The sequence below is a fragment of the Cydia strobilella genome, chromosome 18, assembly GCF_947568885.1.
Source record: "Cydia strobilella chromosome 18, ilCydStro3.1, whole genome shotgun sequence".
Lineage (NCBI taxonomy): Eukaryota > Metazoa > Arthropoda > Insecta > Lepidoptera > Tortricidae > Cydia > Cydia strobilella.
This window is the reverse complement of record NC_086058.1, coordinates 5,773,313-5,798,827: the sequence shown is the minus strand read 5'-3', so window position 1 is coordinate 5,798,827 and position 25,515 is coordinate 5,773,313. Positions and strand designations below refer to the sequence as shown.

General features: G+C 36.4%; 1 protein-coding gene across 1 annotated transcript in view; it reads left to right on the top strand.

Moving 5' to 3' along the window:
* The window catches only part of LOC134749412 (thrombospondin type-1 domain-containing protein 4-like), a 54,003-nt gene that overhangs the window by 523 nt on the left and 27,965 nt on the right, over positions 1-25,515 (top strand). The window contains exons 2-6 of the mRNA XM_063684334.1: positions 9,841-9,907; positions 10,163-10,266; positions 16,698-16,809; positions 18,354-18,465; positions 20,449-20,579. Of these exons, the coding sequence (XP_063540404.1) occupies positions 9,841-9,907; positions 10,163-10,266; positions 16,698-16,809; positions 18,354-18,465; positions 20,449-20,579 (526 nt within the window). The remainder of the gene's footprint in view (positions 1-9,840; positions 9,908-10,162; positions 10,267-16,697; positions 16,810-18,353; positions 18,466-20,448; positions 20,580-25,515) is intronic.

Below are 25,515 nucleotides of genomic sequence, written 5' to 3'. Positions count from 1 at the left end.
TAAGTGCTCTCATCCTAAGATGCACCAATATTTCGCTTCCCATACTTTTATTTTACAACATACCCAAACATACCTATGTTACATATTAATATGTTGTTACATAACTATGTATTTCAGGTCACACGGACACGTTGTAATCATGATACAATTAAAAAGAGCGCTAATAAAGGATGACTTGCGTTAGACCGGGCCGTGACCGGGCCGGAGCTTCCGGCGCTTACTTTTTTATGACATGACAGGTGATCACGTGATGCTTTCCATAGAAAACGAAGCGCCGGAAGCTCCGGCCCGGTCACGGCCCGGTCTAACGTGAGTCATCCTAAAATGAAGCCGTCCTAAATTGAAGCATCCCACGAAATTATTCGTGCGATAAAATGCACATTTTTTACGTATTAGTAATATATAATCTGTTGTGAGACATGCTAACATTATATTAATTCACGGTTTTATTTGCTGTCGGCAAAAGATACACCTATTCATGTTACTTGCACACGTAAAATACACGTGAGTAAAGCAGTAAAATTGTAGGTACTCAAAAACTGCATAGTAAGGGAGGAAGGCCTAAAGCAGGCAATCTAACGGAGAAGGCTTAAAAGTTTTAGTTTTTAATTGATTTCACAAACGAATTATTCCATTCGACAGAATAAATATCAAACTTCTGTATAAGACAAAAGCTTTGTCATTTTGTACCTAATAATTGTTTATTAAAAAAAGACTCCAAAAACCCGCTTTACCCTACCCACTAGTCGAAAGCGGGTAAGCTGTTGATTAATTACAATTCACTACAAACGAGGATAATTTAATCACGCAGAAGAACGCTAAAAGACGAAACAACATGTACTGTATGTATTTAAGGAAGAGCGGTGTCTCCCGACACAGGCATTTATGCTTACTGAGCGGCTCCATCCCCTTAGATCATAGACTGAAATAAATGTCATATACGAAGGAAAAAATGACCAAAGCCTCCAGTGTCCAAAGCTGATCATTAGATCATTTTGTAAAGCTAATTTATTAAATAAAGAATTTTGTATTTTGTATTAGTATTGTACTATCTAGTGGGGCATAGCACCAGCTTTACGAGCTGCGCGTACGCTGTACTATCTGATTTTAACGGCAACAAGTACACGTTCGCGTTTGAAACAGGAAGCCCGCCAAAAATGCCTAAACATAACCTAATTATAAACAAATTTGGACACATGGTTATTTATTTTTGGCGCGTAGGGAATTTACAACCGGCATTGGAATGTATATTTCGCAAGATTTTTGTATAAATAAAAAGGTATTCTTTTAGGGTTCCGTACCCAAAGGGTAAAAACGGGACCCTATTACTAAGACTCCGCTGTCGCTGTCCGTCTGTCCGTCTGTCCGTCCGTCTGTCCGTCTGTCCAAATCCGTCTGTCCGTCTGTCTGTCTGTCACCAGGCTGTATCTCATAAACCGTGATAGCTAGACAGTTGAAATTTTCACAGATGATGTATTTCTGTTGCCGCTATAACAACAAATACTAAAAAGTACGGAACCCTCGGTGCGTGAGTCCGACTCGCAGTTGGCCGGTTTTTTTTTGTATAAGCGATGCCCTGTACTTGGGTAACCTAAAAAGACATAAGTATTTAATTACATTACTAGTTGACAAACAGGTAGCAAAAATCTTAATGAAACCGAGCTGTTTCAATATTGTTCTTTAACTATCAAAACTTGAGGCTTCTTTGACGCAAACATAAAATCCGTTATTTTTTTTAGACTTGACAAAATGCGCTTTCCAAAATGTTATTTATTTTTAAAATCATGTCAACGAAATGCGTGTCCACACAAACATAAACATCGTAATGAGGTAAACAATGCAAGTACTTACTAATTTGAAGCCATGTCTGTAGAACGAGACACATAATTAATAGAGACTGCTAGTCTCCATACAGAGCTGGGTTCCGCTCCTCGTCATTGTTGTAGGTGGCGTCGCGTCAACATGTTTCAGTTTAATTTTGTAAGGTTTTTTTAAGAGGCAAACGAGCAGACGAATAGCCTGATGGAAAGCGATTACCGTCGCCCATGGACACCCGCAAAACCAGAGAAGTTGTAAGTTCGTTGCCGGCCTTATATACCTTTAGTTTAAAGGCGATATTCGGATGGCTACTGTAGTGTGTGCGTTGCAGCATTGCTGCTGCGTCGCTGACGCGTGCACTGTCACTGTGAAATTCCTTAGTAAATTTAGTTATAGTTATAGACGTCTAAAATCCTAAAGAAATGGGACTGATTATGCGAGGTCTTTGCGCAATGGTGCCATCTAAAGTGCCTGACTTTTTATAAAGTTTGACAGTCTTAAAGATTTTCTCGTCTGTGCTTTAACATTTGTCCATGATAAATATTTTTTCAAACGGTAACTTTTTTCTTGCTACTTGAGACTCCTTGGAGAGTAAAAGTAAACAAAAATTATACGGTCCATTCATGACACGCGCTGAGTCGGGACAAAAAATAAGGTCAAGTAGATCCTGGTGTGAATAAACTTCTTTTTGTACGTATAACGGTGTTTAATAAAATTCTAAAATTATGAAATCTATTATAGAATATATGCCTTTTCTTATTTATTCCAAAAAACGAAAAGGAGGGTTGCTTACATATTTATTCATTTGACCTGAATATGTATAGTAAGAAAACAGTTGAATCAATTTTGATGTATAAGTACGTTGATAGCTTCTTCATTATTGCGCTAGCCTATAGACTAGTCATAATAAGTAATATGAAAAAACCGGCCAAGTGTGAGTCGGACTCGCGCACCGAGGGTTCCGTACTTTTTAGTAATTGTTATAGCGGCAACAGAAATACATCATCTGTGAAAATTTCAACTGTCTAGCTATCACGGTTCATGAGATACAGCCTGGTGAGAGACAGACAGACGGACAGCGGAGACTTAGTAATAGGGTCCCGTTTTTACCCTTTGGATACGGAACCCTAAAAATATATTTTTTGCCAAAATCTTATTCCCTATTCCAATATTTTATACTGATAGGGATGCCCATTATAGGGGGCCCATTACTGGATGCACGCCTATTACCGGGGTACCATTACTGGAGCTTTGCTGATCATGACTGGAGAAAAAAAAACATAGTTTTAATTCGTTAATTATGTGGAAACTAATTGCTGAATCTTTGATACAACACGCATGAAACATAAAAGACGGATAGAGGACATTCAACTTCTAACACGCAAAGCGGTAACATTTTACATGTATCAGGGAAATGTCACAAATACTCCAAATTTCCTCTTACAAGTCCCATGACTGGTGCCGTTACTATAAATCTAAATTTCGGAGCTTCTGAAAAAATATGTACCTACAACGTAGTCACGAGAAACCCGAAAGTAACTGTCTGTCTGTCTGTCCCCTCTTCACGCTTAAACCGCTGAACCGATTTAGATGAAAGTTTGAGGTCTGAGGAAGGACATAGGATAGTTTTTATCAATCATTATGTATGTATGTTTAAACTCTCTATTGTACAAAACACAAATATGGCACATCATCATCCCAGGCAACTCGCTGGGTGAAATAGTTTCAAAGAAAACAATAAGTGGGACGTGTTTCAAACTAATTTCAGAAAAAAATGCCATCGTTTAAAACTGTTTTGTTGATTTGCTTTTGCTTTTTTGATAAAATGTATACCTAAGTATACAATTAGAAACAGTAATAGAATCGCGCTGGCATGGTTCTGACTCGCTATCTTCCGACTAACTTGTGCGCATACTTATATGCTTAATGATCGATTAATAATTATTGTGATTAACTCTTATACTTGTAGCGGTAACTGTACATTTTAAACGCACTTCGGTAATTAGACGCAATTTGTAATGTGTGAAAGAAATAAAGTTTAGTGTAACCCAATTTTTTATTATTCAACTACTACTTAAACAATAATTGTAGTACCAAACACTGAAGAAAATGAGGTTAATTCAGGTTTTCGTATATATCGATTGGAAACGTACAGCGGCGCAAAACACAATTCAGTGAAAAATAAGTTTACTATAAAATGTGTCACTGTCCAGTTTCTAAATAAGATCAAATCTACTGACTTCATTGTTTTCAACCATTGTGATAACCCCGTGCGAAAACCGCGATAATACTGCCTGGACTAAAATGGACAAAATAGATCTACTCGTTCGAGCCATACGTTCTTACGGGAGCGCTTGATATGCATCTCTTCCCATTCGTGCACCATATAGAGCAAGTAACTTATGTTACACATTTACCGCGGGCGTAGATTATCACTTTTAGATACCGCGTTGTGTAGGGTTTTCAAAGACTTATGGTTACCACGCATAAGCGCTTATATACACCGCTAGAGAAGGGGCCGCAGTCCAAAGCGGTGGTCCAACCAGGTTAGCAAATCGCTAGCCATCAAGGTCCATGATGCCTTAGAAGCCGCAAGAAATCGAAATGCCTGGAAATCTGCCATCCGGAATCATGTGTTCCACGTAGGAGGTCACGACCCTCAGCACTGAGGAGAACGAAGCAAGGAGGGACACCGCTAGCAGCAACGCTGGGTCTCAACTCTCAACCCATATAAAAAGGCCAACTGACCATGCTTAGTTACCTTGAGGTTTAGCTCATTTATTTGTAATTTACATGCGTAGCTTACAGCAGTATACTCGTACTACCTACTTACGAAAATGTGAAAGGTAGGTACGAAATAAGGCATTCAATGCCTAGGAAAATGATGCCTGGACTTGCTGGAGAAAGATTTCACGGACAATACAAAAGGATTTGCAATGTGACTATAACTGCTGTGACAATTATATTTATGACTAAGACGAAGAGACTCGTACCAGAGAGAGCCGGTGCGGTGTAGCTTTATTTGACGTTCATAAGCGCATTGTAATATGACCTACTTGAAATAATAAACTATCTTTATCTTATCTTTTTCTCGTAATGTGTGGTGACTGCGAGTAGTCTTTGTTTTTATATTCCAGATGTTAAAATGACAGTTTTATGGTGCCAATTTTTGTCATTCTAGTACAAAAGCAGGATTGGGTAGTAAATTGGTTCATCGAATTATCTCTTCAGTATCGGGGACATAAAAATACAGCTGAGGGAACAGTCAATGAATTTGATTTATGTACCATTTCTTAAATTGTCACAGTGACAATCAATATGAAAGCCGCTAGGGATTTCATACTATAGTTACTGTAATAAGGTATGAAATAACTAGTACAGAAATCTAATCCCTTGACCGTACATGAACATGATCCGTCTAGCGTGTGAGTGATCTCTGCTTACTATACACTTCTACTGCGTGCCTCAACATAAATCCTCTTAGCACAATTGACATGTTTATCTTTTCGTAAGCAAAGCTATATCTAACTGCTAATTACCTTAGTTTATTTTCAATGGCTTCTTTGTTTGTGCGCCTGTTGATACGTGGATTCTGAACGCTATGTGAAAAGCTACACATTTAAAGGGCTGTATTAGTTTGGTAATACGGAAAGGTATTTGGTACAGGATATGATGAATGTTCGAATGGGAATAATATTGGAAGAGAAATTCACGAGTTAACCTGGTCTAGGTACAAAAAAGTAATACCGATTTTTTATTTTTTATTTATAGGTTTTCACATTTCTTTGTTTTTCAAAACCAAATGTTTCGCTTCGTATATTTTCCAGTCGTATCCTCATTGCTGAGGGTCGTGATTACCACAGACGCTTAGCAACACTTTCTTCCAGGCACGTATCATGCGAAATTTGCAGGCAAGCCTGGGCCCTGGGTTCTGCACATGCCTTTATTGTATCTAGTGTGTCTACCCACCGGGTAGGCGCTTTTCAGTCACGTTTGTATAAATTTGCGATAAAACATATGCAAAAAAATGCGGTCACTCGATTCTAATTATAGCTATGTACCCTAAACTCAAGGTAAAGCTAGTTGGAACACGGTTTTATAATTATTAGTTAAAAGTGTTCATGTAGTAGTACCACAAAGTAAAATGTTTGCGAATGAGCGCTTTATTTTATTAGGTACTAAAAGAGACAACCATAGAAAAATAAATGAATGATAATCGCATCGCATACGTCAATAAATAAGAAATTCTCATAGGACAGAGAGAGTGAAGTGATTTTAACATAAAAGTAACGGCTATCGGCACTTAATAAACCACTTAAGATGTTCATTAGAGCGTTCCTCGGTCGTTTGATCATTTTAATACAGCAGTGGACGCACTCGGTTGTCGAAAATGTAACATCTTCAAACATCTAATGGATGTTGGATTGCGCAATCTGCGGGCGAGCTAGGGTTGTCACTCTAGAATGAGGTTGCCCGTTCGAAGTATTTTACAGATATAACACTTTAAACTGTCGGGTTTTGAACACATATTTAATTATACGAACGGGTCTACCGCGATTTTATTTCATTGTTTTTACCTTAAATTCCGACGTTTCAGCTGAGTTGCACCAGCTGTGGTCACGGAAAGACTTACGTCCCAGCAAAATGTCAACGGAGATCTAAGTAAACAACACTAAACTACCCAAAATTAGTTTATAAAAATGTTCGGGGTAGACACGGAAATTGCCACTACCCGTTAAAGTTTAATGTTTATTGTCCACGGCACGACACGCAACACACAATCCCCGCACACTGGTCCGAAGATATATCGTCTGGTTTCAACATTTGAATCACTGGTCCCCGAGTAAACGATAATTTGTATCTGTCTTTTTTAATCTCAATTTAGAGGTGTAGTATGTGTGAAGTTGCGGAACTTTAGGTAGGTACACTGGGTCAAGGTGAGAACATAGTATTAAAAAAAAAACATCTTCCTACATTTTAATGAAGTTATAAGCTCGCGAAAGTGTTGACACTGTTGGAAGCTAGGGTTGTCACTTATGCACACGTCTGAGGATTTTGCAATACCTATAATAGAATGGGCGATAACAGTAAATGCTCTTGGTTTTCGGAAATGGAGCATCTTCAAATGTGGATCACGGAGTGGTGTTTTATGTAAGTAGGTACAAATTTCGAAAGAGCACTTTTGGAGTGCCGATTGGCAGAGCCCGATACCATTGCAATATTTTTGAAATCTATTTTAGAAATCCCAATCTAAAAACTTTTTTTTTGAAAATAAGTTCAATTTTTTTTACGATTCCTTATCGATTCGATAAATGAGAATAGTACATTTCGATGCTAGTGCGGAAAGTATGTCATTAGTTCACGATTACCGAGATATCGGGACGAGTGGAGAATGACAGTTCCGCACTTGTATCGAACGACGCTTTTTAATACAGTTGCGAAAAAATAAGAAAAACAACAAGTAAGGAATAAAAACAATATCGAATGTTGCCTTTGGAAACTTAGCTTGCAGTTAGAAAAAACGCCTCTTCTTTGACAGGCGTTTCGGCAGCTATTCCTACCTGTACCTTCCATAGCTATTCCATTCCATTTAGACAACTTATTAAGAACGGTTTTTCAATATTCAATATTAAAAAATAAACGTGTTATAATGATGAAGAGGTAAGTAATAAAATATGAAATATGTGTATTTTTCGTATTCTTACATTGACAGTAGGTTTTTTTATGTTGATTACTACGTTTAAAGGAAACTAATATTAACACTCATCAATAAGTAGTCATGAATTGGGACAAGTATAAATTTAAAAAAATTGGAAAAGTGAAAAGCACTAGTTCGCGAAAACCAACTTTCCACACGCTAAACAGCTACGTAGCACTTTTTGAGCAACTGTATTAAAACACTTTTTTTAGTTTTCTATAATAATATGTTCACATTTCGAACGTAGCTCACGTCCCATTTTTTTTAGAAAAATAAAGTTTTTATTTTATCCTTTTTATAAGCCAGCCCTAAAGTCAGAAAGGCAAGTATGGAAAGTAAAGCAAATTGAGACAAGCTCAGTTCCAGTATTGTAGCACCCACGGTACTAGATAATATACAAATACAAACATGTTATCAAAAGGAAGAGGCGGGGGAGAGAGAATAAATGAACATCGCAAACAATGTGAATGAAAACAAAGAATAGGTAGGTAGTAAAAACCTGCATGTTATTAATGTTTACAAATATCTGCGTCTACTTTTGCTGACTACGTTTGATGTTAACTTGATAGTCTCATTAGACTCAATTAAGATTTGGTTTAAACAGTTATGGCCGGAGACTGAAAACGAGTTACATAGACAAATTTACGGGGCCTAACTTTTGGGGGTTAACTCGGGTAGATAGATAGATAGATAGAATTTTTATTGGTATTAAGTAATCATACACTGTCAGTTACATCACAATAATTACTTACAAAATTATAATAAAAGATTCACATAATATTGTCTTCGGTTACCGCGATAGTTACTCATGAAATAAAACTATGAAAACGGATTATATCGCGTATATTGAATTTATAATACATCCCGACGTTTCGAACCTTTTACAGCGTTCGTGGTCAACGGGTGGGGGTTTTAGATTCACATGTCAATATTTTTAAAATTCACAAAACTATAAATTAATAATGTCAACAATTCCATAATTCAAATTCATTAAGAAAATAATAACAATAACATAAGATATTAATTCTAATTACAATACTAAATTACACAATTTATTTAACCTAATCTTGGTTACATGTCATATGAATTCGGGTAACTCGGGTAACCCTGCCTAATGCTTGTTTTCATTCACATTATTTGCGTTGTTCATTTATTTTTCGTCCTCTCCTCCGCCTCTTTTTTTAGAAAAAAATGTTTGTGTATTATCAAGTATCGTAGGCACTAGGGTCATAATACTGGTGTACTAACGCCTAACGGGTGGGATGCGGCCTCCCGTAAAAAGACGCGGGTGTAGGGTAGTTCTTATATAAATATGTAAATACATCTTTTTATCTTGTTGCTCTAAATTTACTTGTCCTCGTAGGCTCTTTTGATTAGTAGTAAATAACGAAACATTTTCACAACAAAATTTAAATGCACCAAATAAAAAATCACATCAACTTGCAACTTGCTGGAGTTGTAACTATTGTCATGTGTACATATTTACGAATAAACACCTATATATTAGAAACTATCGGACGTGTCAAGTTTATTGCCTTGTTCGTCATAAATAGGTTCCAATTCGAATATTGAAACACTCCAATTTGAACGCTTCTATGAAGTCAATACTGTTCTCTCGGGATATCCATTGTGTTATTTGCCTGCCTTTTGTGACTGATCCGTCAACAGATTGTTAACAAACGCCTCTTCTTGTTTAACCAAAGATTTTAGTGCTTGTTACTCGGGTTAAGTGGTTGTTGTTGGCTCATTACCTGTGGCTTGAGTGTATAGTCAGCAACCCAGGGAATTGTGCTGTTAAAAGCTGACCCGCTCTTATGGCTAAGATCCTAGTGGTATAAGTTCTGAATAGTGGATGGAGGTATATTTGTTAACTTGTACCATGTACGGTAGGCAACTACTAAGGTACTTAAATAATGGAGCTCGCTCTTAAGCTATTAGTTATAGTGGCGATTTCAGATTCGTAGATGGAGACACTTTAGTTGCGTGCTGTAGAAACAAATGTCCGTGGAAAGAGTAGATTATATTGTCACGACAGCAATCCTGAAGCTTTGTCGGTGATCAATTAAGGTACCTAGTTATCGGGATGAAACATTCCTACTGCTGCGTAGACTTCATTAGCGCTAGTAAGGAAATTGTTAATTACTTAATTATATCTAGATTTATTTTTGAGCTACCTAGTTGACAACATTCCCGTGAGGAGACTATTAAGTGCACAATATGGGTCTCAAGCTCTAGAAGATAATATAATATATTTTTTTTAGTTACAAGTTTTTCTAGAGCTGTCATAAAGAGGTTATTAAATATAATGTTTTATTTTCTTTCAGGGTTGCTGCTATCATTCAGTTTGCAATGTGTACCACGGCAACAAACGATATCTCAACCTCAGCACAGGTGACAATTCAAATACTATTTCACTTAAAGATCGTTACGCAACCTATTTTGCCTTTCTTTCTTTTAAAAATCATCTCATGCCAATATTTTCCGTTATCATATGTCCTTTACAGATACCTGCCAAATCTTGTTTGGGTAATACATTACGGAATTTGTTTTCAAATCTCGACGAGGCGTCGTCATCTAATTCGCGGGGTTTCACTTCCCATGCATCTAGAAGACTTCCATGGTAAATTATGACGATGTTTGTTTCAGATGGAATCCGGCGCATACGCATGGAGTACGTGGAGTACTTGGAGCCCCTGTTCGAGGACCTGCGGCGGTGGCGTGGCCGTACAAAAGCGCGAGTGCTTGCCCAGGTATAATTCACTCCCTACTTGTTGGCCACATAATATATATATGCGTTACCAGTGTGATTCGAACCGGTGTTCTAGGTGATGTAGCCGTGCAAAGCTGCGAGTGTGATAAAAGTATTCATATAAATATGATGGTGATGATGATACAATAATTGTTTACATGATATAAAATCTAATTTCACGAATTTTGTAATGAACGCCTGTAATAAATAGCAGTATGAAAGATCGAAATTAAACTATCGTGAGACATATTTCAAAATATTTAGATCACTACGGTCAAAAATACTAGTGAGTGAAACCGTAGTGACCTAAATAATATGATAGATTTTTTACCGCTACTGTATGTGTTTTATCCATCATTGAATATAAACACTACACTATATGTGCGACGAAGTATCTTGCGTGGAAGTAAAAGATAGTGTCCAGTGCTATCATAATATATGAATGAGAGAGAGATTATAGAGTCATATATCGTCGGTATAAGATACATACATACTTATAAATAACTGGGATCCGAAGGGTTAATAGCCAATTTATTACCACGTTTAACATCTATTTGAACCTAAACACGCAAATCTAACGATTAACATGTCTGAGAACAAATATGTACAAATCTGACGTTTGTATGCACATTACAAACTTATTAATGCCGATGATAGAGCCCGCAACTTAAACATTGTTTCCAAACATATACCTTTACCACTGGCATATATAACTTTGCCATGTGATCCGGTGTACAAAGCTATAGCGTTGCAAGATCATAACTTAGCGGTTTTCTTAGATAGTGGCGCCTCAGATCAGGAATGTCGTTCCCATTGCTTACCTAGCATGGGAAAATCAGTATTTACAGAATTCTGAATAAGGCGATTGATAATCTAAGTGACCTTGACTATATAGGTTACAATAATAACATATACTAACTTATGACTATAGGAACCTTAACCAACGACGTCAACTAACTTTCATATCAGAATCCGAATTACTAGCGTAGCGAGTAAACATTTTCAAAATTTCTAACAATATTTTTTTGCATGAGCGGTGAGAATATAATGTTTAAACTACATTTTTTATTAAAAGGCCTGAATATAGGTACCCCTCTGGATCACATTACACTGGATTGAGATAATATTAATTCCCCGCGCACGAGCAACTAATAAAAATTCTTGGCCAGTTCGGTAAAGTTTGAGGCACGATAATCACATGCTCATTAGGGCCCATCGACATCTGATGTGCGTCAATCAGCGCACAATCGCTTGTTACAGCTTGGCGCTACGGGGTTTCCATTACCTTCGTTTAGTGGGTAAAAGGCTGCATGTTTGACCTTTGCACTGAGTGCTTTTATATTTTACGGTTTTTAGTTGGGTTCCGAACTATGCCAACTATTTCTGCCTTGGTGTCTGGTGGACGCAGGACGTTAATGTTACATTCTTGTTGTGACTGTATTAGCGTTGTTGCTGTAGCATTATTGTTGCAGCGTTGTAGTAGCGAAAAACTGTCGAGCTGTCCATCTCTTTGATAAAATAAGTGACGAATTGAACTTTCTAATTGCGATAGAGATGCTGGAACGTCAACATCGCAATGTCGCTAAATTGATGTTATAAAACGTGTAAGTGTATTGAATAAAACGTCTCTTTCATATTTTATTAAATTTTTTGGACCATGGGTAGCTTTGAGGTATAATAACTTTGACATAGAATAGAGACCATGTACCTTATTGTACCATTATGTAAATATTTTGCATGTTGATGTTGTGTCGACTGAATACTGTGTCCAACTATTTTATAAGATCTGATTGTTACGTATTCAAGCAAATAAATATTCTATTCTATTCTATTCTATTCTGAGAAACAATTTCTGCGACTGCCATAACAATAATTTCAAAAAATATTAACATTAATTGTCACGTATATATATATATTTTTATCGCGTATATATATATATATCTTGAAAAATAATTATAGTGTATAACTAGCCTTATGAACCGATTTTGCATGTACAACCAGCCTTAAAGTTTGTAGTCTATGATTGTTCATTATTTTAGTATGTGGGTATTTTTGCACTGTAATTTTTCCTCAGTCACCCGTTGACCACGAACGCTGTAAAGAGTTCGAAACGTCGGGATGTATTATAAATTCAATATACGCGATATAATCCGTTTTCATAGTTTTATTTCAACATTAATTAAATCGAAAAATCATGGATCCCTGATTCCATTTTAAAGAATTAAAGAAAATCTTCAATTTTACAACCTAAAAATAATAAATTTATAGCCCGGCGGTGTACCTAAAGGTCTTTTATAAAGCGAATTACCGTAATAGGCTTGTAAACGCTATGTTTACAATTTTTGCTCTTCCCGACACTTCGACCGTCCGCTGTAGCAAATTAACTGACAAGGTGTAAAAGGTAACCCCGCAAACTGAGGTTACTTTGATTAATTTTTAAGTTGAAGGTTAACGATACATATACCTATTACAAAACATAGAAAAGTTTTTAAAAATAAGATAATTCAAAAATGTCTTCGTCCCAGAAATAAATTGTCTTGTTGATCTTGGGCTAAGAACCATTTTTTTTATCAAATAAATTAAATTCAGTTTTGATTTGATTCAATATTGTAGGTAATAGGTATATATTGACCAAAGTAACAAAATTCTTGTCACACGATGTTCAATCTTGAATTTTGAGATTATAAATTGAGTCATACTTATCTGGTTCTTGTTTCTGTTTAGGTTTTAGTAATTTTTTTCTGTTTAGGTTTTTGGCACTTCAATTCCTGATATGTGGATAATAAGATTAATAAGTATCCTTTTGTTTGCGCCAATCAGGCGCCAATATAAAATAATTATAATACGCTAGAAAACTTTACTAAAGCCCTTCTTGTGTGTACAGTTTGCAAAATATTTATAATATTAATGTGTCTTTTGATTGACTACACTTATTTATGGGTGATAAATAAAAATCTTTCGGAAATATTTGTATAAATTACACGAAACTCTTTTTCGTTTGTATATGCAGTGGTCGTCCTCTAACCGAGTTCAGGAAAAGGTGCCATTTTGATTTGCCAAGCTAAATTTAAATTCGATGTTTTTAAATTTAGTTCTGTGTTACTCGCACATTCAAGAGGGGCTATAGTGAGTTTTTTACCTATATATTCGAACACTCATTCTATTGTTTTCTGGATTCTCGAGCATTGAATCCAAAATTCGAACTGGTTTTCTAATGTCACCTACGGTTGCTAAGCATGTAGAATACATATACCTGACGTTTATCTCTTGTCGTGTTCCCAAGACTTGAAGAAATCAGTCCTGGCGTCCGCAGGCGCCCACTTAATTAACAGTGACGGTATTTTGATTACCTACTTATCATACTAACAGGACTCTGCTCTTATCCAAAGGAATAAGGTCGTAACGTAGTAAAGGCTTCATATACAGAGTGGAAAATACACATTGGACAATTAAAAAGTAAACAAAATATAATGTGAATTGGACTGAAATAAATGTTGGCATAACAGTAACAAAATATTTTGTTACTACTTAAGTACCTACTTCCACAAAAATTGGGACTTGCGAACTAAGTGACAGGTCAAAATTATTTACTGAAACGTCCTAAGACCAGTGATCGAAACAGTTTCTTAAAAATATTTTCTTAAAATCTTAAACATGTATTACGGCAAGTTTTCGTTACTCCAAAATACTACTTCCTTAAGTATAGAAATAGCGCCTTTTACCTTGCTTTTACCCTGTACTTCATATATTACGTTTAGTTATTGGCAGGTTATATCAGTAGTATTAATCCTAGCTTGGGATGTAAAGTTATCCATCCCGTACCTAACGGGTGTATTAATGATGATTAAAAATCATTTGGTAATTAGAAGGATGTTTTGTATGGATAATAAATAAGCATTAGTTGAGCCTGGAGCAAATTGGATAAGTGTGCTAGGAGTCTAAATATGTAAATAAAGTTTGGGTTTTTAGCAAAATATAACAATGTATAGATTTTTTGTAAAAGACTCGGTATTGCGTACATGACGAAAAATGATTTCAAACCTTATACGTATTTCTACCTTTGTTGACTTCAAGTTTACCACCGTAATTTTCTCATTCAAGAAGTAGTTTGCCACGCATAAATGATGATAGAAGTTGCAACAGGAATTTTACTGACTACTTGCTTAGATTGTTATGTCACTCAAACAATCTTTATTCATAAAACACAAACCTTTAATCATAAAACGTAAACATCACACGATTAGACACGACATGAAATTCCTTTAAATTATTATATCTATTTCACAAAGCTTTAATCTAAACCTTAAGTCAATGCTTTAAGAGCTATTTTAGAGTATTTATTAGTTATGGCAAGAAATATAACGAAGTCCTGTTGATAGCGTGCCGTATAACATCCTCGACAAATTAGGATAGGCGCCATTTGTCACGGACACGTAAGGGCAGAGTACACATTCAAATTAGTGGGGTAATAAGTCTAGATGAGTTATGGACTCGATGTAGTTGAGGAATTTCGAAGGACCCTGTGATTTGGGATTAGTAAAAGTTATAGATATGTCACTTTTTTCGTAATAAATTTAATGCAATCAGCGATAATGCAATGCATGTTTAATTATAATTATGCAATGAACTTAAATTAATTTGCTTAATAATAAAAACAAGGAAAGTGAAACATTTAACTCAACTCATGTTGTAGTAAAAGTCAGGGAAGAAGTAGTTTAGTAAGTACCTAAGGAAGCAAAACTAAATCAATCAGGCTATTCCCTATCACCGCACTGGCTTTATTTCCAACTCTTTCGCCCTTCAGGCTGCTCGTCTTTGGAATGATTTCCCTCTTCCCGTATAGGCAAACACAGAGCAATACGTAAGCACCTCTCTAACACGCTCTCTCTCTAAATTATCTAAATTATCTGCATATTACTTATACTTTGGTACATTATATATATATATATATAGTAATTATGTAAGTATGCATCTTTATATGTGTACGTGTATAACTATATGTTTTATAGTTTCATATAGGTATTTCAGCTCGATATTTACAATCCTGCACTAACTACAAGTTTCTGTTTGACCCAATGGTTAACTGATAGAGAATGCCTTAAGGCATTAAGTCCGCCATTTGTACAATTTTATATCGTCAAAATAAAGTTTAAATAAATAAATCTAAAGAAGCTAGTATTTTAGATGAAACTCAAGATGTTTTGCTGCTGGACTCACGTGTAGGTAATAATTCTCTGAAGTTTTCAGATGTAGATGATACGACTAACAGATAGCCTACAGCTATGTCGATTTTAGATTTATTTTCGGGTACGGAACCCTAAGAAACGTATTATGCTTAGGTTTTTTTAAGTAAATTAGATTACAGCGTTTGAGGCAATTTGTAACTTACGTCGTTAATTTCATTACGAAGGTTTTGTGGTACCGCTCAAGTTTTATTTCGTCTTTATTTTGAATGGAAACAGTGAATAACTGTGAAGGCTGTAATTAGAATGGTCGGATTTATCAGTCCTTTAAATGAGGAACGATGACTATTAATTGAAAACTGTTACTTAATGTTAGGTGGGGTTTAAAAAAGTATGGGGCAAGAGAAACACTTGTAGGGAAAATAAACAGTTAGACACTTAAAGAAATTAATAACTAAATTATATGATACTACTAAAAAATTAAACTAATGCATAATGCATAAAAATAACTTACCTATAGAAATATTTACGTAGAAAAACTTTCCTCATGACTGTTTCTCTCTTGACCTATTTTTTTGTGCTGGTCTGTTGTGCTTAGTAATTTTTGGACCATAATCATCACACTTTTATGGACTTATTTTGACTAATTGTCTGTATCTTTCGGAGGCATGAATTTTATGTTTTTCAAGATATTGCACCGCCATGTCTCCAAAAAAAAACACTTAGGTGTTTTATTACAAGAACTTTAAATAAGTACATATATTTGGCGTTACCTTGACACCTTGTATAATTCATGGAATCCTTCGATTGTCCGACCTTCAATAAGTTCTTAATTTTTTGACAGTATTTACCAAAATATCTATAAGATCGCGCCATGGATTGTTGTCTAGGGCGCTGCTGGGGATTGAGAGGCATTGCACGATGAGCTTATGAAAACTGTTTGAACAATTGGCGTACCATAGAAAGTATAATGTCTGTTTTTTTATTCCGTAGACTTAAATGACGTTTCATGTGTAAGACATGACATTTCTTAGTACCACATGAAATGTCATTTTAGTCTACGGAATAAAAAAACAGAATATAGAAACTCAAATTTTTTAATTCGTACTCGCGACCTTTCGGGATACGGGTCCGGTCGGACCGTTGTTCTTTTAATTTAAAAATGTGTAATATATTTTCTGCTATTTCTAAATTAGGTCACTCTCATCTATATAATCAGTTTAATTAAATAATCGTCTCTTCGTTTCAGGCCAGGGTCTTTTAATACGACGCTTTCAACGCCGACCGTGCGAGTGTCTAGGCAAACGCGCGGCGCGGACTGCGTCGGGGTCGCAAGGAGATATCACCAGTGCAATATGGCTGTAAGTTTTGCTACTTGTAAGAATGGACTCCTGTTGGCAACGGACACTGCGTACGTACAGCATCATACCTCCGTAAAATGTGTCGATATACCCAAAGAATTAACAGAGGGTCAGTTACACCAACCAGATACAGTAAGATGCAACCGATTCTTTATCTTAAACAGCAGTCAGTATTCTAAAAGCTAAAAGGCTGTGCTGTTATCTTTATGGTATCAATCTGTCTTGTGGATTTGTGAGAATTAAGTGTTAAAATTAGACTGATTTCTTTAAAGTTAAGAAATAAGTTTCGTAGTTGAAAGTTTCTCCAGGTCACCCGCAATGGATACCACATGGGTATTTAATGTGGCGTTGATACAGCCAGCAGTTTTTGAAAAATCGTAGCGCTTATTTAGATCATAATATCTACGGTTGCCATTAAATACGAATAACAATCTTGATACCTTTGTTTACTTCATCCATTCGAAACCTGATTAAATAACTTTCGCTCTATAGAAAAAAAAAATGTGACAATTTTTGCACAAAAGCTAAAACTATTAAAACCGCTTTTAAAAATGCGAAATTTTATTTTTGGACCAACTAATCGATTACCTGCTTTTTTAGTAAAATAATAATAAATAACAACGATATTCGCAATTCTGAGCACGCATTGTCACAGGTATAGAAAAACATGTTGATAACTATTTATTCGTAAAATGTGCATTTAAATATAAATACATTAATAAATCATTTCCTCTGACACAAAACAATCGATAAAACTTATAATAAACGCAAAACTCATTCATGGAACATTTCCAGCTACAGCAATAAAAACGTAATGATTTGTTCGTTGTGGCTCGAAGCCTGATAAGCGCCGACTAAAAGCTCTTGATTACAAACGACGATTGAATTACAAATGTAAATTAGTATTGTTTCGTTTTATTGCTTTTATTACCTTGAAACACCTGTAAGGTCTATGGTTGGCGATATACCTTTATGTCATTTTTATTTATTTGACTATTCGATGGCATTTTTCTCTGTCACTCTTATTACGCCTTCATTGGAGTAAAAGAGAAAGATCCCCACAATTTGCGAATTTCGGTTTTCGCGGTAGGCCCCCTGATCTGAAGAATAAGGTGTAGGTAGTAAAAGAAAGACAATGAGTCCTACGTGTTGATGCCGTATGCATATGTGGTGTAGTGGACAGTAAATTTAATGTGAATATTGCTATTGTCAATTAAGATAGAGATAGTTTAGTTTACCGTTTTTTGTTGCTGATGGTTCCCAGCGTCCAGAGGCCACTGCTGACTGCTCGTTCCGTATTTCTAATTTTGATATACATATTTTTTTATGATAATAAAAATGAATTTACCTATGCTGCTTCTTTAAATGACACTGGTTGCTTGGCAGTTTGTTGATCCTTTGAAGTGTCGTCGGCCAGATGCCAGTATCCGCGCCATTCTAAAAATGAGTTAGCATAGCTTGTGTTTGAAAGAGATTAGATACTAGACAGCACATCAACAGTAATATTAATGTTAATGGCTACAACCTGAAGTATTTTGTTGCAGCCATGTCACGCCGGGGTCGCGAGCGCATCAGACATGCGAGCTGAGCAGTGCTCGGCGTACGATCGCCGGCCATTCCGGGGGCGGTTTTACACCTGGTTACCCTATATAGATGGTCAGTATTTACTTATTACTAATTACGTCATAATTTCATAGACGTTTGACGTTTAAAATAACACTTGCACTATGGATGGTATAGAAAGGATGCCAATCTCTTATGGCAGAATTGTTACAAAAGTGACCGCTTTCAGCTTTAAATAATAGTTCTTAATCTCTCCGGTGGCGCTAGTTAGGCTCTGGGACATAACATGAACCAACAAATAACCCGACCAAATTACGTAGGTTGTTTTTGGTAGTATTTCGGTGTATGGTGGCGCCGCCTAATTACTGTTTTTTGATGGACAATTTTCATACATAGAGATTTGGCTCCTTTATATAGTCTCCATGACTTGCACTGCGTATGCTATCAAAATAGCTGCAGACTTTTCTTGGTCTAACTCTACCTATGTGCAAGTTGCGGATTGTTTCCAAAAAGTTCAAACATTTCTCAGAAATATCACAGGAGACAATATAAACCTTCATCTTGGAAAAATAAGATTTCGATTCCTATCAAATTCCTATAAGAAGTTTCCGAAAATTTACCATGTGGAAACTTTTGCTAAAATTTTACCTATGTTCCCACCAAACAGTTCAGCAAATAATATAAATTTTATGTAAGCATAAGATTTCTCTGTTATTTTAATCGTCTCTGGTTTACACACTCGTCACAAGTTATAGATACTAGCGACATCTTGTGACCAGTAGCAAACTCAACTTACCGTTGTTCAAGGGAATATCAATCGCTATGATAGCGGTCTGAACGTTTTGGCTTTTCGCCCGTTTCAAGCAGATTCTCATTAATTCGGTTTCTCAATACAAGGGTCTTTCAAAACGCACGATTCCGACACCAATCATCGATATCAATTGTGTTATGTAAAGTGCCTCTCTAATACACCGTTTCACTTTTTCGTGACTGCAAAATTTCACGTTTTAACAACTTGTGAGGTGGTTAACCAAGTAGCAGGAGGAATTGTTTGACAACTACTTAACTGATGCCGTAAGGTGCCGTAAATATTGTATAAAATAAAATTTTGAATTTTTGACAGGCAATATAAGCGCCACTTGGACCATCCCACTACCCGGGGTTAAGCGGTTAAACCGTTAACCTAGTGTCAAATTGTACTGGTAACCATGGTAACTCCAGGTTTAACCGGTTAACTCCGGGTTAGGGGAGTGGTGCAAGTGGCGCTAACCATGATAACTCCAGGTTTAACCGGTTAACTCCGGGTTAGTGGGATGGTGCAAGTGGCGCCAAGTAGTTTTTTTAGCAATTAGAAAAAGGTGTCTTATGACTAGTGTCTTATGAGGATTTGTCGGACATTTTTGCGTAGTGATGATAATTGAAAATATTTTTTTTTGGCAAGGACTATAAGTTGTTTGAAAATAAGTTTATTTGTTCTGATTGTTAATTTGCGGACCACTTCAAGTACTTCCAGGGACCTCTAGTTGTCCGCGGAGCACTGGTTAAGTTAAGACGAAAGTGGAGGACCCGCGCGAAATCGCTTTTTCATACGAACGTAGTCTTCATTTTCCTCTCTGGATATTAACTTTATTGAAAATATTTTGATACAAATCAACAGTCAAACCAAGCACAGCTATGCCCAGTTAGATTTTTTAATTAAGTATTATAAAAGTTAGGAGCGTTTAAAGATTTGTAAGAAATCTGTTTTTGCTCCTATTTAATTTTCAAACATAGGGGCATAGCTATGGTTGATATACAGAAAATGATGTAAAAATATTTTCCATAATGCCAATATCCAGAGAGGAAAATGGGGACTAAGTTTGTATGGAGAAGCGGCCGTCCCCTTTCCTCTTGAAGCCTCTATTTAATGCCGTTGTGCAAAATATTAATTGTAGATAGTTTTATAGTCGACGTCAAATATATGTACGTACTTACGACGTACGTACGTACGATATCTCTTACAAACGTACAAGTCAACATTATGCATCAAAACGCTTACAACCACAGATTTACTTACATCTTACTCCTTGTTACCAGGCGATTCTCCATGCACCCTGAACTGCAGACCTCTTGGAAAGCATTTCTACGCTTCATTGGCCTTGGTGGCGGATGGAACTCCCTGCACCAGACCTGGTCTCCGAGCCATTTGTGTCCAGGGGTCTTGTAAGGTAAGTTAAGAACCCATTACCTCTTGGACGCTATAAACTAAAGTCTTCAGCGGAAGCATTTCTACGCTTCACTGGTCTTGGTGGCGGATGGAACTCCCTGCATCAGGCCTGAGGCCCATTTCTGGAACCATATTAGGCTAATATTATTAGTGTGTTTTCATGGACACCCATACGAATTGACAGTATGTGGAGTAACAATATTAGTCTATTACCGTTCGAGAAATGGGCCCCTGGCACAGGGCGGACACGCTATACATCAAAAATTACTTGCGTTTCTATGTGTGAACGGCACGTCTGTACACGCGGCAAGCGTCATTGTGTAAGTTGTTTAAAAACAGTACTGAGCGGTCGGCAAAAGGTCGTCAATCTGCTGTCGCGGGGCGAGGTCATTCGAACCGGGGCAGGGCGGTGCGTGGCCGTTCTGTATGATAATACTATTACTTATTCTGTGCCCCTGGTGTCCAAGTAATTTGTGTCCAGGGGTCTTGTAAGGTAAGAGTTGATAACACTTTAACCAGACATTCCCTCTTGGACGCTAAACTAGAGTCTACAAGGTGAGGAGAAAAAGTTTGTTTTCATGAACCTGTGAGGGCAGCATGTTTAAAAATACTTAAAGTATTTTGCTGATTCATCAATAGAAAGTTGATAAATGAAACTTTCACAATTTACGCAAATAACTTTAATAAAAAGTTTACTAGGAAGATCGAGGCACATATAAGTGAATGTTCCTGATATAATATGAAAGGTCAGGAGTGTCAAGACAAATACATCAATTAAGGTATTAAATTAATGTATCCACATATATTTTAATTCCGTTTTGGTCCCGTTTAATGATAATAAGAAATAAAGTATCAATAAAGTGTCAAAATCGTGACATGTTAATTATACACTAAAATATTGATCATAAAAGTACTGAATCCGCATGGTAACATCATAGCCAATAATTTTTGTTCGATTCGTTGCAATAAAACGTCATGAATAGGCGGTTGACTAAATTCATAGGGTAGTGCGAGCAGAAGATTGTTCACTCACTAATAGGACGCCGCTTAAGATTGTACTGTGCCCGAGAAACGAAATGAAGCCCCTAGGCCCTTTCAGGCTCCAATTGAGAAGTGGATAATAATTTCCATTGAAAGTCCAAAAAAATTCACGAAAATTGTTTTGAACATGATCGTTTGAGCCATTAATGTGGTACCTACCTACCTTTTTCCAAAAAAAACTTCTGTTTTTAAATAAAAGGACGTCAGTGCCATGAAGATACGCCTTTCTGTTTGTATGGCTTTTTCATATCGTATGGCTTCACACGCACTTGGCTGCTTTTTAGTATAATATTATAGTTACACGGTTATTTAAAAAATCTTTCAAAGGAGTACCTATGATATATCTCTGACCTAATTTTATTTTCACATAAGCCATGATTTTATTTCCATTAAACGCTATTTCTGGTATGAGCTGTGCAAACGTTATAAGTTTGTGCTATAAAGTGTCCCGTTGCAATGTATCGGCGAGGACATGTTCGCCGTTATCGTAAATTTATTGAAACTATTGTTCTGGCGATAGATTCATTTCGCCTCGGAATGCGATCCGCGTCCCGGCCCTTCCCGTAACTTGCGTGCGCGCATGCGAATGAATCTCTCTTGTGTACCAATCTTACGTGACCTCGAGGTCCGTAGCAAACTATGCATCTTTTGGACCTGGTTAAAGGATGCCTCACTCTAGAACGGTCACGGTCCGGGTGTCCGACACTTCGTTTTATACAAGGTGTAACAAAAATAGGAGAAAGAGCGCCTACCCGGTGGATAGACACAGTAAAGGCATAAGCAGGACCCAAGGCCCAGGCTTCCCTACAAATGGCGCAGGATCACGACCCTTAGCAATAAGGATAAGACTGGAAAGAAGAAGAGAACAAAAATAGTGGGGATCCGTTTAAGAGCATAATATTCGGTATCGTGTTCTCATTAGGAAAAAGTAGAAGAATTTTTTTTTGAGCTGTCTTCCTTCTCGTGCCTTCGTGAGTGGGTTTCTTTACCTAAACTTTTGATTCGCCCGTGTTCTGGAAGCGTTTGTAATGTGTCCCGCTTTGTTTCCCATTTGTCGTCAGATGTCAAATTGACACATTTGGCTTGATATTACATGTTTCTCGTAGTTCATAATAGTTGTCAAAAAAGTGGTTTAGGACAACATTGAAACTGCCCCACACATCGTTCTATGTTGCAATCAATATTAAGAGGCCGGTGTCGATTTTAGTCGCAAAAATGTAAAATTGATAGATTTAGTCCGTGAAATTTTACACCTTTTGTTACCTAATTGAAATAACAAGTACTGGTTTCTATTAGCACGTCTTCTTATCTTACCTTTTATCAGATCAATTTTTTGAAAACAAACTCACTAAATTAGTAATGTTTGCTTTTCTGATGGACGTTTAGGTAAACGCGCGTAAAGCACTGATTTTGTCGCTCTTATTTGTAAATTTCGTAAAGTTGGGACTGCTAAACATGGTAATTTTGTATTACACATATCTTGTACTTGACGTTTATCAGACTACATTTTTATTATTATGACTTTGAAGTAGTGTAAATGAAAGTTAGACGAAATCAATTTTCTTCAGAAATTACTTCAAAACAAGTGACAATTTCTCTAAAAATCGACTTAATTTCAACGTAATTTTGATACTAAAACAATCTACAACATTTGCTGAAACTATTCTTATACATCAATTTGTATAATTTACCACCATGTTTTTTAGATGAATTTTTAAAAACTGCCCCTTCTCTTCATGCATTACCGGTGACGCACGCTCGCGACCTCATTATTAAAAAGCAAGATGAGAAGACGTGCTAATAGAAATCAATACTTGTTATTTAGGTACTACGTAACAAAACGTGTATAATTTCAACGACTAAATCTATCAATTTTACATTTTTGCTCCAAAATCGACTACGGCCTCTTAAATTTAATAGGCCACAAATAAACTGCGTACAAAATACAAATAAAAAAATGTTTATTTATACTTTTATATTTATCTCAAAGTAATCAAATTCTTTAGCAATCACTTTTTACATGGCAACCACTGGCTGTTGGTGTGCTGAGGCCAAGACTTTTATTGGGGAAGTGGGCAGACGGTTGCGGGAGAGTGGTCGTGTCCATCGCTGTTCAACGTGGCAACGCGGCGAGCGTGATGGGCTCCTTTGCATCTGGAGGGGCGCGGGGCGCATTTTGTGAATAGTTTTTGTGTTTGTTAGGTTCTAGTTTAGGTTAAGATTTTTGTAATGTTTTATTTTGTATGACATGTATGTATCCTTGAAGTAAACAATATTAATTAAGGTCTTTTACATGTGTTATAATATTGTCGGTATCAATTTAAGGAACACTAGTTAAAAAAATATTAGGACAAAAAAAATTAAAAAATCTTTCTCTTGCTAACTAAAGTATATATAAGACTTTTATTGCGAAAAACAGTGCTTGATCTAGAATTATTTTCCAATAGTTTTGCTAGAATGCAATAAAACCATCGACTAATAAAAACGGTTGAGTATTTACTATACAAAAATAATATAAAACCAAACCAAACTACTCCATCCAGCACGCGTAAAACTAGCTTTCTCTACCTTCTGACCTTACAGCATATAACGGTAAGATGTGTATTTTATTCACAATAAAATCACAGTCACGATAATCTATAAAAGGGCGCCAATAAAATACTATTAACACGCATTGCAGTCACTAAGTGGTAGGTAAATGCGCGCTGGCGCCGCTCGTGCCCGTGCAAGCCTTATATGACTTTTATACGACCAAAAAGCTATTGTAATGGTCGGCTATTAGCATTTGTTTCGTGTAATTCATGCATGTAAGGTTAGCTTTTGTTATAAATGTTTTTGGTTGCATAGTGACAAAGTTGAGGTCGCAGGGAACCGAGATGGGCACAGTGCACGATCGGTTGTTGTGAAGATTCTTTGGGAAGCCTATATCCAGTACTAGACATCCAGCTGATATGATAGATGATAAAGTACTTGAGGGCTAATGGATTAAACTTATCGCTGTGAAAGAACTGTGAGTTTAAGGTCGGTTACCAAGACAGATTAGCATTAGGAAGCCAAGCAGATGCTAGGTTTCTTAAAAATACTCACTATGTCACAAAATAGATCTTTACTTATACATCACAGGAAAACCTATTAGAAATGTGCAGTCAAGCGTGAGTCGGACTTAATTACTTAGTTTTTGATCCGACCCCTACAGGTTTTTAGAGACATTTCTCTCACGTTTCACATAAAAAATACATTGTTTAAATTGTGTAATGTACGGAACCCTTGGAACGCGAGTCCGACTCGTACTTGGCCGGTTGTTATTACTAAAATTGTTACTAAGGTATTAAAATATCCAAATGTTACTCCATTAAGACTTTTTTTTAAATTAAACTCTAAGGGTGTAGGAAATGGGTATACAAGTTTTAACCAATATTTAAAAGAAAGGAAGCTATTAAAACACAATTAGTTCGTGGATAATGCGGGTGTAGCCCGCCCTTAACGCCTTTTTAAGATTTTTTCAGTGAACTTTTGGCAACATTTAAATAGACAGCCTGCTGGGTACGTAAAGATTGCGACTTTATATTTTACGACTTCAACATGTCTGTTGTCAATTGAATAATCAAGTAGACCCGTATACAACATAACATGCATTAAGATGAGGTCGAGTGTACTTGCAAGAGAAGTAATAACGCTATTATTGCGAAATAAACACTTTAAAGGCAGTAAAAAGATCGTAAAATAAACAGTACTGATTAGAATAGTTAGTGACATGCACGTGACATGGCTAGAGCACTTTGCTGGGATGATAATTGTATTTAAAAGTTGTACACATTTTGTAAGAAATCTTCGGTGATAATATCATCTCTTGGCCATTAGTACGTCGAGCACTGCGACGTTTACGTTTACTTAGA